The following is a 20,474-nucleotide window of genomic DNA, read 5'->3' as shown; positions in this document are numbered from 1 at the left end:
ACCCATGTTGACTCTCGAGAACGATCACGAGGGGATCAGTTTGCATCACCGTCAGAGCAAAACTAGTTTTTAGGGCAATAATCACGTCACCCCCACCACATGGGAGTTTATTTAGAACAATTTTATAAACTTGCCTTATTGTTTTCACTTTTTTAATTGATTAATGTCGCCCTTCTCCATTTTTATCAACAAATATTTGTTAAAAATGACAGTATTATATATTTTCATTTCTCGATGTTAAAAATCTACAAAGAATTCCCACAAACCAAAAATACGAACAGAAAGTTATTAATGTATCCTTTATTATCTTAATCGAAATAATGATTTGAAGTTCTTTGGTACATCTCTAACAGTCAAACTCTGACAACTCTTTGTTTTATTGGGTGAATAACTCCGACAAAAATATAAAAATTAGATTCTTCAAAGGGACCTGTGCCATGGAAAGCAAAATAAGTCTACCAAACTCATAATTCTGATTGCATTTCTGTTTTGGTAAAAGAAAAATAAATAAATGCATTTAGATAATTAGCTAAAAAAAATGAACCGTCTTATAAATTCTCTGTTCAATCCTTAATTTTAAAACCAATCATGAGAACAGAGAAGAAAGGTTGGCGGCAACTTGCAAGAGATTGAACATATGTGACTAAAGCATTCGACCAATAGAATACAAATTTACATAAACCACCAAAAAAATCAGAAAGGAGTCCCAGTAGTACACGCAGCTTCGTCTTCTTATTCTTATCTTTTATGAATACATTATACATGTTGTCTCAGCAGGAAGAGTCCAATAATTATCGAAGAGTATAGTTTTGATTCACTCATAATTAACTATGTAATGATAAGCTAATAAATAAGTTCAACTTTGAAAATAATAACCATGACAGTGAAACCTCTAAATGATTAGACAACATGCGATTAGTGTAAACTCAATCATACAAATTGGCTATAAATCTATTATCATCAACATCTTTAACTAAATGAGATAATGTAATACACATAATTATATAATTATCACCAAGCACTGCGTAGCATTAAATACACATACTTTCTCTACCAACAAAAACAAACATCCTTACCACATACCGGCAATTCTGCAAATTCCAATAGTATAACCAAATAACTTCCAAAGAATGAATGCAGATTTTTTCTAAATTAGTTTTATTGGACATAACCAAATAGAAGCCAATCTATATGTCCCCCACAAAAAAATATTATTAAATGACTAATATATACTCTAACTTCCACACTTATCATGGATTATGAATCGAAGTAATATCCCATCTAGTCATCTAGAGTACTCATATCCAATATAATTGATACTTTGATCAGAACAGGCCCTCCGTTGTGTTTCGTTTACAGTCTGGCGATCAAGGCTCGTGCTACTATCGACATTCCTTGGCATCTGCATTTTGTCAATAGCCATATTTAGCATCAAAAACTAGCAGATCATGTGACTGTACAGGGGGCATTTCTCCACAAGTTTTCCTTTTAAAAATCAAACCAAACTACTTTAATGGAATGGTTCTTGATTCAAACCATTTGATAATGCCAAACCGAATCCATTTGATAATAAACCAGTTTGATAAACTGGTTCAGAACCAAATCTGAAATAAACCAGTTTTGAACTGGTTTTTTTTTTTTTTTTTAAATCTGATTTTTAAACCACTTATTACAAACCATGAACACCTCAAATTACTTCACTTACTTCTTCAAAGACCGAGTAGATTTAAGAAAATCAATTCCTGCATATTCTTGATTTCACAGTATGGCGACACTGTCTCAACAGAAATACCCTTAACATCAAGGTTCTCAGTCGTCTTCGGAGAGCGCCAGTTTATGCCTGCCACAGAATCAATGATGGGTAATATTCATGGGCTTTGAATGCAATTTTAGCATTCAATGGCCACAATCCAATATCAAGTGAAATTTTATGCAAGTTAACTAACAAGGAAATAGATATTCAAACACGCCAATATCCTCTACAGAAACACGTAGTTATTCTTTATATAAACACATCACTTATATCAGTTATTTGTTTATTTTCTTTGCCTTTTTCTTTATTTTCTTTATTATCAAAACAACAGAACCAATGATGTAAAAACACAGAGCTTTCTCAAAGTATATTCATCCTTTTCATCTCGAGGAAATTGCAATTAGAACTGTATAAATTTACTTGGGGTTCTATTTTTGGAAAGGCAAAGCCTAAAATTATTAGACACATGTAAGCAACTTCAAATAGGTTGACAAACATAATAGAGCTCGAAAAGGTGGATTTACCATGTACATTTTTCAAATAATAGAAGCTTAATGCAATCATCCATACTACTACCAGTAAATGAATGGGTGACTCCAGCAGCGAACCTGACGTACAAAGTAGAAATGGTTAGTCCAATTTATATCCTGAAGTGATTATCATCAAACACAAGCAATAAAACAAATGCACTTATATTTAAATAATAATGTTATGGCCTCATATATTAAGCTAATGAATAAGGGTAAATGAGATAAAAATTTCAAGGTTATTTATTTCTTATTTGCTAGTAATTTTTGTATCATATGTGTTGTTGAGGCCTCGACATAATTTTTCTAACCATTCAAATGATAGATAAGTTTGAAAATAATCATTAGTATCTCCAAACAAACCCCCTTTGAACTTGATGGATATTAAACCCTTTATATCTGTTTTTCCCTTAATTCCTGAAGTTGAAAACGAAATAACAGCCAAGGGTGGCAATAATACTGTCTAATCCTTATAATTATATTCATTTCCCAATAAAAATCCACACCTGTCCAGGCTGTCCTTATTTTTGTCCACTATTTCTCAGAAATGCAGCAGCTGCTCGCATATGCAAAAGACATAGGCAGTTTTGTGATACATGCTAACTCAAATTGCTTCTCGAAATACCTTGCTTTCACAGGAAAAAAAAATGATTAATCGAATATTTTAATATATTACAGAAAACAGTAAAAAAAAGAGAAAAGGAGCTAATATGACACACACAAATCTAAACAAAGGTTATGGTGAGACTGCATACTTCTTTTGAATCATTGCTGGAGAAATATGAAGCCTGTCATAACTCCAACCCACATTCTCCAATTGCAACCACCTTGCATATGAAGAAAAGTAAGAATAGTGTCAAATTATTTCTAAATGGTTACTAAGAATAACATAATTATTTCAAAATGTTTACTTGGGTAGTTTCTGAACTAGAACACAAGTTCTGCTGCAGATTACAAGCAGAATTCTCCAGCTACCAATAATCCTTACAAGAGCAGCTTCCATTTTTGAAATGATGGAAACGTATTCTGTCTCTCACAATGATATCTCTTTGGAATATCTTAGATATTAGTTTCATAAACTCATGACAGTCCTCACAAGACCTTAGGTTCTTCACAATCCGGATTGTAGACCCTTCACTTGTCCTAATTAGTCCATAAGAAAGAGCAAGCTTCTCACTATGGTGAAGCAACTGAACGGCTTTTTCCTCATCATTCATCTCAAGCATGACCTCCGAAACTCTAGGATCATACCCTTCATTTCTCAGCTTACCCACCACCTGATCCAATTTGGCAAATATTTTCTCCGCCTCAGGGTGACTGTAATCTCCCATCACAAACTCATGCACACCATCACCAACCTCAATCCTACTAGACCCCGGTGGCTTCACTAGTCCCTTCTTATTCATCAACTCCCTCACTTCCGCCTTGTCGCACCACTTCCCCGCCAACGCATAAACATTGCTAGCAAGTATGTAGCTTCCACTATCCCCACCACCGATGCCTTGCAGCGCAAGGCGCTTCATCAACCGCTCAGCTCTGTCAACATCCCCATGAACCTTGCAGGCCCATATCAAGGTCCTCCAAAGGACTGCATCAGGCTCAACAGGCATTGCAATGATGAAATCTTCAGCTTCCTTCAAACGCCCCGCTCTAGCAAGAAGGTCCACTAGGCAACCATAATGCTGAATTGTAGGTTTCATCCCATAACGCTTCAGCACATCACTGAAAAAGAAGTAACCTTCGCGAATCAAGCCTGCATTCCTACACGCAGATAAAACCGCGGTGACAGTCCTCTCATCAGGCCTCACTCCACACCTTTCCATGTCAACAAACATGTCAATAGCATCCGAGCATAGCCCGTGGCTGGCGAGGCCCGAAATCATCGCAGTCCAAACGAAAACGTCCTTGTCCACAACATCATCAAACACCTTCCGTGCACTCTCTATGCACCCACTTTTCGCATACATGTCAACAAGAGCAGTGGCAACATTAGACATAGAGTGAATTCCAATTCCAATTCCACATTCCTCTACAATGTCATGCACTCTCCTCCCCAAACTCAACGCTCCCGAATCCGCACACGCTCTCAAAACAGCCACAACCGTGGCCTCGTTCACCTCAACTCCACATTCCAACATTCGCCGAAACAATTCAATAGCCTCAACGGGTCGGTCGTTGTTTACAAGGCCGTCAATGATGGAGGTCCAGGAAACGACGTCTGGGTGGGGCATTTTATCGAACAGGGCCCGCGCGAGGCCCACATCGGCAAACTCGGAGTACATGTGGATGAGGGCGTTCTGGATATATTGATCTGGGCCGAACCCCAATTTGGTTACGAGGGCGTGGAGCTGTTTGCCCTGTGGAGCGAGTTTGGAGCGCGCGCAGCACTTGAGTAGGAAGGGAAAGGTGAAGTTGTCGGGTGCGGGAAGGGTGGGGGAGTGGAGCATCGAGAGGAAGAGGGAGAGGGCGTGGAAGTGATGGCTTGGGCTTGGGCTTTGGGAGAAGGCCCGAATGAGAGTGTTGTAGTAGTAAGAGTTAAGGGAGGGGTTGGAGTTGAGAAGAAGACGAGCGTAGTTGAGGTCGCCGGAGGGGGAGAGGGCGGCGAAGGTGAAGAGGTTGGAGAAGCTACGCTGCTTCTGCCGGATTCCTAATTTCACCACTTGCCCGTGGAGTTGCATAGCCTCCCTCATGCTTCCCACCTCCATTGCATTGCACCCACACCTTTCAATTTCTATACCTTTTTCTACTTGAGTTACTCACCAACTAATTATATATTTTAATTATATTATGTTATTATTAAAAGTAAATATATTTACAATGATATAATATAATTAAAATATACAATTAATTATCAATGTGAAAAATTTTTAGACTAATTATGTGTATAAGTAATTAACTCTTTTTCTTATCTATCAAAATTAGATTGTTCAAATACAAAATTAAAATAAGGAGAGGAAATTACAAAAAAAAAAAAAAATTCAAGAAACGTTTTCTACTTTTTAAGTTAGAGTAAATTTGTTTTTTTCTCTAAAATTTAAAATTATTTTTTTAATTATATAGTTTGAAAAAAACTCTTTTAATTTATAGGTCTTACTAATAGTATAATTAATAATGATAAATTAAGATATTATATAACATCAAACAAATTTTATATGCTGTTTTAAATGATATACTTAATAATATATGAGTTTTATGTCACATATTTACTAAAAAAATTTGGAAAGAAAATTAAAATAAGATTTCTTAAGTTACAAAAATTAAAAAGTTAATTTTAAATTAAAAATTAAAAATAAATTAAAAAATAAAATAAAAAATTAGATTTAAAGCTCTACTAGAGTTTGTTATTCGTTCTATTCTTGTCTTCTCCATTTCTCCATTTTGAATTCCTTCTAGTCTATTTCTTTCTCTCTTATTAGTGTAAGTTGGAAATTTACTCAATAGATAAAAATAAATTATGGGCTTAATACAAACAAAGCTCTTTTTTTTATAATTTTTTTTAATCGGTGTTTGAAGTATTTATGAAACTTATTAATTTATGCAAGAAAATTTGATTACATTTTTTTACATTAGCATAATCATATTTTTTTTATTAAATATTTTGAATACAATAAAATATTTTATTATAAATATTCTTAGAATCAAATGAAATAAAAATTTTAACTAAAAAATAACTACCAAATTACTTTCTCTACTACTTGAATAATTACTTATATATTTCAAGGAATGAGAATTTGATCACACATTTAGTATTGGTTACTTCTTTCTATTTGTTCCTGCTAATCTTATAATTTTAAAATGTATACTTGATTAAATTTTTAAAACATTAACAAATAATGAAGTTTGTAGTATTCATTAATTTGACGGATAAATTAATGATATCATTATTTTTTTTATCAATTTATAAAATGTCATGGTGCAAAACTGAGTTTTATATTTGTGAGGACTAAAATACACTAAAGTTAAAAAAAATATAATTAGTATTAACTAATTTTTCTTCTCTCTTTATATATAAAAAGTGAAAAATATTATAACAAACTTTTCAAAATTATTTTTTACACCGCTGTTCTTTATTTTATGGATTAAATATTAAAATGCTTTATTGGACGCTCATCACAATTTGGTTTCTTTTAATTTAAAAAATTGACCGTGGTTTTCGAATTTTGATTGTTTAATTTTTTTTTTTGTTCGTCCCTGGAGTATACATAAGGGATGATTCGAACTCCTGACCTTACTTAAGCGTGGATCAACCCCTACCGCTGAATCACACGCTTGGGGTTGATTGTTTAATTTAATTTTAGCTTAAATATGTCTTATATTATTATTTTTGTCTTTAATTCTTGCAATATTCATCGTCAACTATTTTAATCTTTGTCATAAACTTGCCGTTAAAAATAATATGTTTTATATTTGTGCAAATATAACGATTTTGGTTTTATAACGATGTAAAATATAACAAATTCTTTTATAGCCTTTGCTGATATTATGATTTTTTTAATATTTAATCTATCCTTTTACGTTACTACAAAACATAATAATCTTTATTTTTAGTTTCTACTTTCTACCATCACGATCAGAACCAAAACAAGTGACAATGAATAGTATATATTTGTATGTAAAGCAAAACAAAGTTAAAAGACTAAAAACTAAAAACTAAAAATGCTATATATTTGATAGTTCCTTAACATATTTAAAGCTTTAAATTTTTATATAATTCAAATTGAGTTTAAATTTTATGTATGATGAGTATATAAAGTTTTATATATTGTCAACTAAATGAAAATCGTCTTATATAATTATTGAAACTGTAGTATTGAAAACTGAGTAATCTAATTAAATTATAATTATATTTTTTTTAATATGATAGTCACATTAACATAACATGAAAATGATTTTTTATTATTATTTTAGATTGAAAAGGAAATTATTATAAGTTTATCGATTTTTTTTTTTGTTTTTCTTATGATGTCGATCACTAAATAATATTTAAAAATTATTTTAGTTCAATACAATCATTACCAAGAATTATAACATCAAAATATATATTACTATCATCATTGAATGTGATAATCATATAAATAAATGCGGGATACAGTAGTTATTGTTGAACATTTGATTTGGAGGAGACTATAATTTTGTTGCTAAGAAATTAATGGTAGTATTTTATTGATGAAACTAACTACATTACTAAGAAGTTGATCCTATCTTATCATCCCCCAATTATTAATAAGAGTTGTGGATTGATTCAGTGAGGGCTATCGCAGAATTTGCAGATGCATTTCTTGAAATAGAAACGACATTCCCCTGAGATTGCATTTTCTGAGGCCTGACAGTGTTGACTGCAAATTGAAGAATGGAAGCATCTTGCATGGGGCCATGTTTTACTGTTGCGCCAACATTTCGCTCTCGCTTCTTTCTCTTCCGAAGCTGCCACACAGATATTTAGTTTATACACATGCATAATATAATAATAATAATAATAATAATAATGTAAAGAATTGTTACACTAATACGTACGTGTCATGCATGTTTATCAATTTTACATTGGATCGATCAGATATTGTGCTATGAAAAATAAATAATGTGGTGTCACTTGCCTGAGGTTACAAGGACAATGATGGCCAAAAAAGCCACAACGACTTGAAAACGCTTAAGAACCCTAGCCATGTGGGGCTGATATGTATAAAATGGGAAATAATGAAATGAGGATCGATGAGGATGTATAATAAATATAGTAATATATATACTCTGGATCGATACTCTATTTTTCATGATAAAGTGGTGATCTCATGGTTAGGTTAAGCTCACAAATAACGTGCACGTCTGCACCAACACATCACGTCATGCCTTCGTGAAACCATTACTATCTTCGGCACACAAAAAAAATCTAAAATAATAAAATAAATTAAAAGATGATAAGCAATAATTGTTTATAATTACTAAATTTCAATTTATATGTGGTCAAGTAATTTAATGTTTTCTGTGTTATTTTGTATTTATCGACTGGTTGAATATCCTATTTTACCAAATTTTTAATTTAATGAATTATTTTTTAAACTTTCAACTAGCTAGCGTAACAGAAGTAAAACCTATATAATCTTAGCATTCCCAATAAACTATCCGTTAAATTAATGTATTACTAAAAAATTTCTTATTACATGAGACTTTTCATGCAAATTTTATATTAAAATTCACAACAAACATTATTTCTATGAATTTTTTTACAAATTTTATCTGCAGGTAATACTTTCGTGGATAATATGTTTTTGCGAATTTTAAAATTCACAAGAAATTCTACAGGAATATTTTTTATGAAAAAAATCAAAGAACTTACTACAAATTCTATTAATAAATCTTTAACTTTTAAATGCTCACAATGAATTCATCCGAAAAATTTGTTTCCATGTCTCCAACATGTAATACATAATCTTTTAAACTCTAAGATTGTAGATTATAAGTCTAACACTCAACCATATAAATCAACTTGTAAGGCAAGTGTTGCCTCAACTTATATACTCTTTAATTATTTTATTTTCAATCGATGTGGGACTTGATGTTTTCTTAAAATATTAAACTTATAAATTTAAATATTTTTTTGATTTTTCCTGCGGATTAAAATTGGCAGGAAAATCCACAGGAAAAGTTACCTGCGAAATTTTTCTTTCATTTAGTAAACATTACTTGCGAATTTATTTTTGCAAGAAATAAAATAAAATTCTTATAATATTTTCTAGAAATTTTTACCATGGAAAAAAATTTCTATGATCATTAAAATTGTAACAAAATTTGCAAAAATTTCTTGTAAATTATTTTTTATAAAAAAATTTGTAAGAAATATCTGTAAATTATTTTTCGCAAATAAATTTGTAAAAAAAATTTGTGAAATTATTATTGCAAGAAAATTTGCAAAAAACTTTTATGAATATTTTTTATAGTAAAATTCGCAAGAAAATGACATTTTTTAATAATGATGGTCTCCAAGTTAAATACTATATTTTTGATTTGGTATTTATCTAAAATAGTAGATTTATTTATTAGTAATCGCAAGAATACTGATTAATATTAATTTTTGCGGTAGGAGGGTCCTAGTATCTCATGGGGATCAAACTCGTCTCCTAACGTCATAGTTTGGGAATGCTCGTTGCATTTTTTTATAATTATTTTAATAATAGTTTATTCATTATTTATTCATTATGTGGTCAAGTAATTTAATGTTTTCTGTGTTATTTTGTATTTATCGACTGGTTGAATATCTTATTTTACCAAATTTTTAATTTAATGATTTATTTTTTAAAATTTCAACTAGCTAGCGTAACAGAAGTAAACCCTCTAACATATGTATAATCTGAACATTATCTAAAATAGTATAATCTTAGCATTCCCAATAAACTATTCGTTAAAACAATGCACTACTAGAAATTTTTCTTATTATATACGATTTTTCATGCGAATTTTGTATTAAAATTCGCAACAAACATTATTTCTACGAATTTTTTTCAAATTTTATTTGCAGGTAATACTTTCGTAGATAATATGTTTTTGCAAATTTTAAAATTCGTAAAAAATTCTGCAGGAATATTTTTTACGAAAAAAATCAAAGAACTTACTACAAATTCTATTAATAATTCTTCCACTTTTAAATGCTCACAATTTTTTCATCCAAAATATTTATTTCCATGTCTCCAACATGTGATACATAATCTTTTAAACTCTAAGATTGTAGATTATAAGTCTAACACTTAACCATACAAATCAACTTGTAAGGTAAGTGTTGCCCCAACTTATATACTCTTTAATTGTTTTATTTTCAATTGATGTGGGACTTGAAGTTTTTTTAAAATATTAAACTTATAAATTTAAATATTTTTTTGATTTTTTCTGCAAATTAAAATTGGCAGGAAAATCTGCAGGAAAAGTTACCTGCGAAATTTTTCTATCATATAGTAAACATTACTTGTGAATTTTTTTTGCAAAAAATAAAATAAAATTCTTACAATATTTTCTACAAATTTTTACCGTGGAAAAAATTTCTATGATCATTAAAATTATAGCAAAATTTGCAAAAATTTCTTGTAAATTATTTTTCATAAAAAAATTGTAAAAAATATCTGTAAATTATTTTTTCCAAATAAATTTGTAAAAAAAATTTGTGAAATTATTATTACAAGAAAATTCATAAAAAATTTCTGCGAATATTTTTTTTAGAAAAATTCGCAAGAAAATTATATTTTTCTAGTAGTGGTGGTCTCCAAGTTAAATACTATATTTTTGATTTGGTATTTATCTAAAATAGTATATTTATTTATTAGTAACCGCAAGAATACTGATTAATATTAATTTTTGTGGTAGGAGGGTGCTAGTATCTCATGGGGATCAAACATTCAAACTCGTCTCCTAATGTCATAGTTTGGGAATGCTCGTTGCATTTTTTTATAGTTATTTTAATAATAGTTTATTCATTATTTTAGAGGTTTTTTAATTTATAGATTTAAAGATTTTTTAATTAAAATAAATCAAAATAATATGTGATTTTATCATGCAACACTAGGCTTTTAGATGTGTATGTTTAGTTTTATTATTGGAGGTAGAGAGACTTCAGTTGATAAGTATTCTTCTTCTTCTTATGGCTTCAAGGTGAATTGAGCGTCATTCTTGTTATTGGAAACATTTTAGTGTGTTGAGGTAGAGAATTGGACCGTATCGATGCAGAGAACTTGAAATTGTTATCTTCTTCTTTCTTCCTCTCCCTTGCTGTCGGGAAACTTACAGTCATTTATTTTTCCTCTTCTCCTTCATCGATTTAGCTTAGAATCAAGATAAGGGAAGCTAAAATTCAAATCGTCGTTATATTTTGAGTTGCATGTGGTTGGATCATTATAAAAAAAAAAAAAAGTGATTGTATGGCTGAGTTTTTGGATTTATAGGAATCTTGTATTGTGAACACTATAAGAAATGTTACATATAGTGATATACAAAAAATGTCACTATAGATACAATATATGTATGTATATATCTATTTGACATATAGTTACATACAATTTTAGTGTTGATTTTGAATGAGATTTAATAATATATGTTGTGTCACTATAGTTTATACCTACATTTTTTAACAATATACCAATATATATTTATTGTGTGGGTAAAAGTAGTTTTTAGTGACACGTATTATGTCACTATAGAGTGTGTGTCACTATATGTCAATTTTCTTGTAGTGGAAGTTGGGATTTCCAAGAACGGTGAACCCAAAGTTGTTGATCTCTCATTGTTAAGGGCATGCATGTTACATTTGAACTGGTTTCATATGTTGTATATGTTTATAATCATTTTGATAGTTTAGATTTGAGTTTACAATTTGTAGGTGAGCTTGGGATGGATTAGAGAAACTTGGAAACCCCAAAATTGCAAGAAACAGAGATTGTCTCCAACACAAATCCGTTGAGAGATTTTGAAACGGTTGAGTAGATCAGTTCTTTCTAAATTAGACTTTGTTGTTTTCACAAAAATTGTAGCCACAAAGGTTAGTTTTCTAATGACTTTAGAATCACCTTAAAAGGAGGTTTAGAACTCGAGTATCTTTTTAGTGACCAAATGTCAAGTTGTCAGCATGAGTCTAAAATGTTGCAATTTTTATAATTTTTAGTAAAGTAAATATGGAATTAGAACTTAAGATTTTCACAAGATCTGTAGATAATCTTATTGTCTTTCATATGAGATAAGAATGAGCTTGATAAGAGTAATATAACTTTTTGTGTGATATTTTATATGGAAGTTGTCATTGTATGATTGTTGATTTTTATAAGTTATATGTTGATACATGTTGTATGATGGGTGGATTTGGTGAATATGAATATAATACATATGTTTATTACATGTTGTATGATGTATGATGGTGATGATAAACATTGATATGCTATACTTGTATAGTTGAAATTGGTGATGAACATTGATATGTTATGTATGATTAGGATGTTATTCTTGTATGGTTGAACTCTTGATAGGCATTGGTATGCGAAGTATGTTGGTATAACTTGATCTTTATATACATTGACTTGGAGTAATGTATATAGATGATGTATGCTGAGATGTGATGATGAGAATGTTGTAGGCAATAAAACATGTTGATTGAATTAAGACTAGAAGGGAGGATGTTGTTTTGAAAGTTGAAGATCCCATATAAGGGATCTTGTTTTGGCGCTTAGGGGGGCAATTGTTGAAAAACCCTCTTTGAATAAGTGTGAAACTCTAGGAGTGAATTTTGTTGAGTCTCCTAAATCCTTAGTCAATGTGGAGGTTGTGTGGTTTCTTGAGGATAGCTAGTGAACTAGCTTCATATTGGTAATGCATGTCAAGGTCGAGGTATGCTTATACCCAACTATACCAATCCTAATGGTGGAACCATACTCTTATAGTGTAAGTGACGACACCTGAGAAATCAGATGAAGGATTGATATCCCATTTTAGCCATGGATCCAATATGCGCATATGTCATGAAAGTGATCAAGGTTGATTTAGGAGGGTCAAGCCACTTAGGCTACTAAGATATATTATGAGATCTCTATAAGTGAATGCGTGACAATGCATTAGTGAGGTGTATGCATATGATGTGTTGTTGATTGGTGTATTCATATGCATTGGTTGAATATCTTATCGTATGATATTTATGTGGTGCAAATTTGATTGCTTGGTATGTAGCTTTCAAATTGGTTGTTGTTTTAAGGATTGTCGTATGATGTGAACCTTGTGTTGTTGATTTTAAGGTTTACATATGGGTGGGTAATATAAATGTTTTTATGCATATAATTGTTTGATTCTTTTGAAATCTAGCTTATCTTTACTTATTTTCATGTGGTATGAACTGCGATGATCATACTTGGTGTAAGAGTAAAGTATGGATAGGTTGTAGTGGTGGATGGTGATGTTTTTGGACGTTTTTGAACTACCCTCTTGTGATAGTTATATAGTTTGTGCTTGACTGACACTTAGGTCATATATTTGAATCTTACTAAAATGATTGTATTTATATTGTTTATATTTATATAGTTGTTTTTACATGCATGTATATGCATGTTATATAATACATACCTAAGTATTTGTAAATGTATAATTTTAAGCAGTAATTTTCCTACTTCTAATTAGTGATTTCACAAAGTATAATGACCACGACGGGTCATTATATATCATATGTTGCGGTGCTCTGAGAGCTTGGTTGAAACCCTTCAACAAGTTGTCTTTTGAATGGGTAATTATTTTATCTAGGTTTTATGTGGTATTCGTATGTAGGAAAATTCAAGACATACATATATAAAACAACCAATTGAGTAAAGTACAAGGTCAGAGACTTAGTCCTTAATTGAGTATTGGAGGGATGTAATACTTGAAGGGTAGTTAGTGGGTTAATCTCATAAGTGACTTGTATTGCAGACTAATGTTGTGATAGACTCATATCCAAACTATTTTACCCTGACAGTAGTATTATACTTCCTAGTTTAAGTGATGAAACCCGAGAAATCAAATTAAGTTGTTAAACAAGTTCTCTTAGAGGGTTGAAGTCGTTGTCTATACCTGACCTAGTTGCAATAGGTCAAACATTGTGGTTCAATAAAGTTTAATCACTTAAAATGTTCATCTATTGTAGGATATCTCTTTAGTTGATATACGTAATGACACATTAGTTGTATATTATTATATGATGATTGTCTTGTTGAGATGAAGTTGTTAAGCACTTTATTTTGTAAGTTGTATGAGTAGTATTGGTTGCATGTTGAGATTGATGTTGTTGATTATGTTGATATCGATGTTGTACTTGTATGTTTCTTTATTTCATAAGTTTACCCTGTATTTTTTTTTTTTAATACTTGGGACTATGATGGTCATACTTGGTATGATGATAGGTCAGGATTAGCTAGTGGCTTGTCTAACAGTGGAGGGTCATGTAGGAGATGACCAACTTTTGGTTGTAGTTGCTTTGAGGTAGTGATCTTGTATAGATGCTTGACCAACACTTTAGGGTCTATTTTGTATACAATACTTACTCTTTGATGTGTATAGTTATATATATAGGAATCGATATTCTTTTCATCTCCTTACATATTATTGTATGCATGAGATTATATGTTAGATTCATGATAATCCTATGATAGATGTGTATATGTTGTATGTTTTTCGCTACATAAAAGTTAAACTACAAATATTATAGTGACCTATTGATTCATACAATTAATAGCATAATTTACATAAAGACAATATGAAGTTAGTATCCTTATTTAGTGTTAGTGTCATTAAATTTATTAAATGTTAATAAGTTTTTTTATAATTAATAAAAAGTATTTGAGATTTAAAATGCTAAAAAGCTCTAAAAAATGTGCATGTATTATGTAGTTTTGAGAAAAAAAATTAGTTTAACAAATTTTTCTATCTTTAATAACATATATAGATATATAAATATTATCGCAACCGAGATTGCAACGAGACAATAAAAATAAATTAAATATATGAAGTCGCCACCAATGTTTATTATTATGGAAAAACCATAAAATGGAAAACAGTCTACGAAAATCAAATTCTTGAGTTCAAAAGTCCATTACGTGTAAGGAAGGTATTAGCATCTTACAATGTTCGTCATAAGACGATTACCTCTAATTAATCAAGCAAACTATTATAACCTTTAAAATATTTATCTCACTCCACATGAACAAATGTTTTTATTTTATTTTAATGAATACTAAAATTATTTATTATATTATTATTATTGAAAAAAATGAGATAATATTGTTATTTTTATTTTTTTGGCTCGACAGGAGTGACTTCCTACTCCTACGTATCTCCATGTGTAATGAAGAATCAAAATCATGTAATTCTTTGGTAGAAAATATTTGTCTGTTAAATTTTTTTAATTAATTTGTTTATTGTTTTTCTTCTAAAAAGTTAGGATTTTTGAACTGTCACAGTTCATATATCCTAAAATATAAAAACTGACAAAGGTGTACACCAAAGCCATATATTTAATTATTTTTAAAATATCATTATTGTTATCAATATTATTATCATTGTGATACATATTTAAAAGATTTTGGTTAGATATCTTTTATTTTGGAGAAAAAATTAAAGATATCAAGTTGTATCTTAAATTTAAAGGTTAAAAAGATATCATATCTAATCAACTATTTTTCAATAAATCTTTGATATAATGACTTCAAATATTTATATTAAAAATTGTAATAATATTTTGATATTCAATTATATTTTGAATTTAATTAAGAATAACTTTAAGATAACAAATTGTCACAACTTGTACCTTTAAGCTCTAGAATTAAGAGAATGTCACATTTCAATAATCCTTTTTAAATGGTAGATATTATTAATGTTAATATTGATAAGAAAATATCACAGTAATTATTATTGTTATTGTTGTCTAAATGAATTAAAATTACAACGTCTAACACATTTGTATTAAGAAACAACTTAATCGAATAAATCAATTAAACTAATTTTGTTAAAACAATAAATAAATGCTATCATCTAAAATTAAAGAAATGCCTCATAATCTTGTTATTATTATTGTTATTATAGTATATATTTTAAAAAGATTTGATTTGCTATTGGAGTAAAGTTTAAAGATATCAAGTTGTCTCAACTTGTATCTTAAACTCATAGATTAACAAGATGTCACATCTAATTAACTATTTCTCCACTAAAATATTTAAATAATGACTTCAAATATTTTTATTAAAAATTATAATATTCTAATGATTAATTATATATGTTAAATTTAGATAGAATTTTTAAGATAACAAGTTGTTACAACTTGCATCTATTAGCCCTAGGATTAAGAGAATGTACATTTAAATAATAATTTCTTTAAATGATATATATATATATATATATATATATATATATATATATATATATATTGTCAATATTCATAAAAGGTATTATTCTCAATATTTTGTAGAATAGTTATTAATTTTTATCATTATCATTATTACCATTATTATGTGAAAATTCAACATATAATAACTTAAATAATCAAATAAAATCAATTACATTAATTTTTTTGTATATAATTTGTCAGTCTCAATTATAGAAATTTAACAGATTGTATGTTATACACCTAAAAGTTAAAACCCTCTTTTCTTGAAAATAAATGAATAAATGGGCTAGGCCCATAAGTGAATTGAAAGAAAAAAGAAACAAAACAAAAAAATATGGCCACCCAAGGAATACCATGTCAAATGGGCTTGGCCTACACATGAAATAATAAATAAAAAACAAAAGCAAATAAAAGAAAAAGGAAAACATCAGAACCCTACCACTAGGGGTGGGTATACGGACCGGTCCGGCCCGTTTAAGGCCCGGTCCGTAAAACCCGTGTTTTATACGGGCCGGATAAGTCCGGTCCGTAAAATAAATGGACTTATTTTTTAAGTCCGTATCCGGCCCGCCAAAATCCGCGAATAACAGACCGGTCTGCGAGCCTAAATAATGGTTCAAAAAAATAATTTTTTAAAAATAAAAATACATAAAATTAGAAGAAAAAAAATATTTTTTATTTATAAGCTAAATTTTATCATACTAAAATTTATCAATAGTTAAAATGGCTTAAAATACTAAATATTAAAATATTAAAATAAAAATAATTACAAATACTTAAATAATAGTACCAAACTTTCAATAATAAAAGCATCAAAATGTCATAAAAGTAATTCAAATGACAAATACCTACCAACTAAACATAATTTTAATATCATAATAATTTAAAAAATTAAATACACAACTTAATATTAAAATCATAATATTTAAAAATATTAATTAGTGAAGTCCGCGGACTAGCCCGCGAGCCCGCGGATTAAATCCGCTAAGTCCGCGGACTTCACGGGCCGGGCTCAAAAATTAGACATAGTCATACGGATTTGAAAAAAATGGGTCCGTTATCCGCGAAATCCGCGGACTTACGGACCGGTCCGCGGACCCGGGACCGGTCCGTCTACCCACCCCTACCTACCACTAAACCGTGAAACAGAAAAAGGGATTAATGAAAACCATGAGAAACCCTTCCGTTAGGGTTATGAGAGGAACTCTTCTATTTCTCTTCGAAGACGACGCACTAATGCTGGCCGGAAGAAGATCAGTGCACGATACCACTGTGGCTGGTCAAGCGCGTGAAGCGAAAAGGGAAAACGGTAGTGAAAGAGAGAAACTCGAAGGAGAGAAGAGGGTCACCGTTGGAAATTGTTTTTGACAGTGACCCACGGTGATTCTTGTGGAGATTTGTTTGGGGAAAGAAGAAGAAGCCAACACAACCGTTGAAAATCATTTCCGATGGCGGTGACTCAAGGTGGTTCTTGCATTTTGGCCACGGACTCACGGAGCACATCAGAGAGATGACAGAGTGAGTGAGAGGGAAAAGAGAAAAAAGAAAAAAAAATGGAAGAACGCACTGCAGCCGCTAGAAATCGGCACATACAACAAATTGTTGAGGTTAGTATTCTTTTCTTTTTATTCGTCTTTATTTGCAATAGAAATAAAATATAAAAAAAATCAATGAGGCACACAATCAAGTATTACTACATGCACAAAAGAAAATGTTACATCATAGTGAGTGAAGATGATACAATAATTTTGAGGTTCTGGCTTGTGCTCCTTGTCCGAGCTTTTTCCTTCTAATTATATCCCAGTTAGCATGACTTCTTTGTTCTATTTTTGTTAATTTTTCATCTTGTGTTCTAGTATTTGTAGGCGCACGATTCTTTGAATTTGATTAATATGATATATTTTCGGCCAAAATCCTTAAATTCAGGAATATGGCTTGTGGATCTGGTTAAGTAAAATGTTTGGTGACTTTTGCAGCGCATGTGTTTGCAGGGTAAGGTTGCTTTGTAACAATTGTAGCAGAGTAGTTGGGGTCACCAAATGGTATCCAAAGGAGGCAGAGGAAGATTTTGTTTTCCTTTTCTGTTTCTTCTCTTTTTTCATTTTTTTGTTTAATTTTTTATGTATTTTGATTTATAGATGAAGATAAAATTTGGAGTTGACAAATATAAATATAAATATTAGTAATTATAAATCAAATCTTTAGAATTTATAAAAATGAGAGACCGAAAGTTATCTTTATTTAAAGTTTTTTTTCGTGTTTCTATATGAATTTGACAACTAAGCATTTGGCGTTAGTTTTATTTTCATTTAATATTTTGACTTAATATTTTGACTGAATATTTATAACGATTATGAATTATGTATTTTAAATAGAGAAGTACTAATTCATACAATACATATATGAAGTAATTAATTTTGTCGTATTTCTCAAGAGTCTCCTCTTTATTAACTAATTAACACATATATCATGGGTCTAATGCTTCTCAAGAGGTTCAGCTTCCTTTTCCTCTTGATTTCTGTAACGCTTCTATCTGTTTTTTCCGCAGGTAAGTCTTGTTCATTTTTACACGGTCACACATTGACATATCAAAATTATATATTCTTATATAGTTAAAGATATGAGCCTAATTTTTGAGCTAATGATTTTGTAGTTGAAGTATCTATGAGCTCAGAAATTGTTGGTTGATAAATAAGATTGGCCTAATTTTTGTTTAATGATTTGGTAGTTGGTCGATCAAAGCTAATCAATAACGTTGAAGATAATAAAGAAGACATGATCAGTATTGAAGAGAGGGTTCTAAGGGCTAACACACAAGACTATGGAATATATGATCCTCCACCATATTATTCTAAGCCTCCTGCGAAAGGCGTGCCCTCATTTGGTCCAAAACTCCCTCATCCTCCTCCTCGTAAAGGCTCATCTACAAATCGTTTACATCAACCATCGAAAGAAATATAAAATGTAATTCACATTTTTAAATTAATAATATCAAGCATATGCATGTTTTATATATGATTAATCGTCAAGTGCGTAAATTAATATATTGATGTGGAATTGTTAGAATCTTAAACATATCAACCGTACCTATCTACAAATCGTTTACATCAACCATCGAAAGATATGAACTTTCAATTTAACGGTTGAATTTACAAAATTCACATTTAATATAAAGTTATTGAGCGGTGTAATATTTAATAAAAGTTACACTAGCATCATTTGAACCCTCATATATATATATATATATATATATATATATATATATATATATGAGGAAGGATCTTTTTACTCTAGGAATAAGTCTACCTAGACTTACTCTATTCAATAACTCATGTTCTACATCAAATTTTAACGATCTAACCGTTTAATTTAAAGTTCTTAATGCATAGAACAAATCTGTAATTTTTTAAAAAATTTAAAAATTATTTGATACTTCATTTCATTAATTCAAATTGACAGATAATCATAAAATCATTTTATACATTGATTCGAATTAATGAAATGAAGTATCAAATGATTTTCAAATTTTCTAAAAATTTGCAAATTTAATCTATACATTAAGAACTTTAAATTGAATGGTTGGATCGTTGAAATTTGATGTAGAACATGAGTTATTGAACGGAGTAAGTCTAGGTAGACTTACTCTTGTAGTAAAAGGATCCCTCATTTTATACATTGATTCGAATTAACAAAATGAAGTATTAAATGATTTTCAAATTTTCTAAAAAAATTTAGATTTGATCTATACATTAAGAACTTTAAATTTAACAGTTGGATCGTCAAAATTTGATGTAGAACATGAGTTATTGAACGGAGTAAGTCTAGGTAGACTTACTCTTGGAGTAAAAGGATCCCTCCTCATATATATATATATATATATATATATATATATATATATATATATATATATACATAGATGAGGGTTCAAATGATGCTAGTGTAACTTTTATTAAGTAACCCTAAACTTTATATTAAATGTGAATTTTGTAAATCCAACCGTTAAATTGAAAGTTCATATCTCTTAGATCATATATACAAAATTTTATATTAATCCAAGATGATTTGATACTTTATTTTTATAAAACAAAATTAACGTAATATATTCATTTCAAAATATACTAAAATATAAACACTTTGATCACCTTAAAATTGTTGTTCAATTTTAACAAAATTTGATATACTCATATAAAGTGATATGAACTTTCAATCTAACGGTTGGATTTACAAAATTCACATTTAATATAAAAGTTATTGAGTGGTATAACACTTGGAAAAGTTACACCGGTTTAATTATAATCCCTCTCATATATATATATATATATATATA

At 29.7% G+C, this 20,474-nt stretch overlaps 1 protein-coding gene and 2 long non-coding RNA genes across 7 annotated transcripts; 1 reads left to right on the top strand and 2 right to left on the bottom strand.

Annotated features, from left to right (window-relative positions):
* Window positions 1-915: 915 nt before the first annotated feature.
* LOC109788886 (pentatricopeptide repeat-containing protein At4g21065) lies at window positions 916-5,021 on the bottom strand. Of its 5 annotated transcripts, none has more exons than XM_020347735.3 (6): window positions 3,192-5,021; window positions 3,036-3,107; window positions 2,787-2,909; window positions 2,278-2,361; window positions 1,706-1,840; window positions 916-1,402 (listed from the first exon to the last, which is right to left on the bottom strand). In XM_020347735.3, the coding sequence occupies exon 1, from the start codon at window positions 4,983-4,985 to the stop codon at window positions 3,252-3,254; it is 1,734 nt and encodes a 577-aa protein (XP_020203324.1). In that variant the 5' UTR covers window positions 4,986-5,021; the 3' UTR covers window positions 916-1,402; window positions 1,706-1,840; window positions 2,278-2,361; window positions 2,787-2,909; window positions 3,036-3,107; window positions 3,192-3,251. The 5 variants fall into 5 exon arrangements, with proteins under 5 accessions (XP_020203324.1, XP_020203325.1, XP_020203323.1 ...); XM_020347736.3 differs by having other exon boundaries at window positions 1,706-1,875; window positions 2,787-2,905; XM_020347734.3 differs by having other exon boundaries at window positions 2,787-2,905.
* Window positions 5,022-7,302: 2,281 nt separating this feature from the next.
* On the bottom strand, window positions 7,303-9,743 carry LOC145957559 (uncharacterized). The gene is made up of 2 exons (XR_014433590.1): window positions 7,875-9,743; window positions 7,303-7,704 (listed from the first exon to the last, which is right to left on the bottom strand). It is a non-coding gene; the product is annotated as an uncharacterized LOC145957559 (long non-coding RNA).
* A 7,568-nt stretch (window positions 9,744-17,311) lies between these two features.
* On the top strand, window positions 17,312-19,160 carry LOC109788867 (uncharacterized). The gene is made up of 3 exons (XR_003803022.2): window positions 17,312-17,754; window positions 18,139-18,695; window positions 18,876-19,160. It is a non-coding gene; the product is annotated as an uncharacterized LOC109788867 (long non-coding RNA).
* Window positions 19,161-20,474: the final 1,314 nt, after the last annotated feature.

The sequence above is a fragment of the Cajanus cajan genome, chromosome 4 (assembly GCF_000230855.2).
Source record: "Cajanus cajan strain Asha chromosome 4, NIPB_CcT2T_4, whole genome shotgun sequence".
Taxonomy (NCBI): domain Eukaryota; kingdom Viridiplantae; phylum Streptophyta; class Magnoliopsida; order Fabales; family Fabaceae; genus Cajanus; species Cajanus cajan.
The sequence above is the reverse complement of the archived record's forward strand: the minus strand, read 5'-3'. Positions and strand labels throughout refer to the sequence as shown.

Coding starts and splice junctions, on each gene's coding strand:
- LOC109788886 (XM_020347735.3), bottom strand. CDS start 4,985: ATGGAGGTGGGAAGCATGAGGGAGGCTATGCAACTCCACGGGCAAGTG.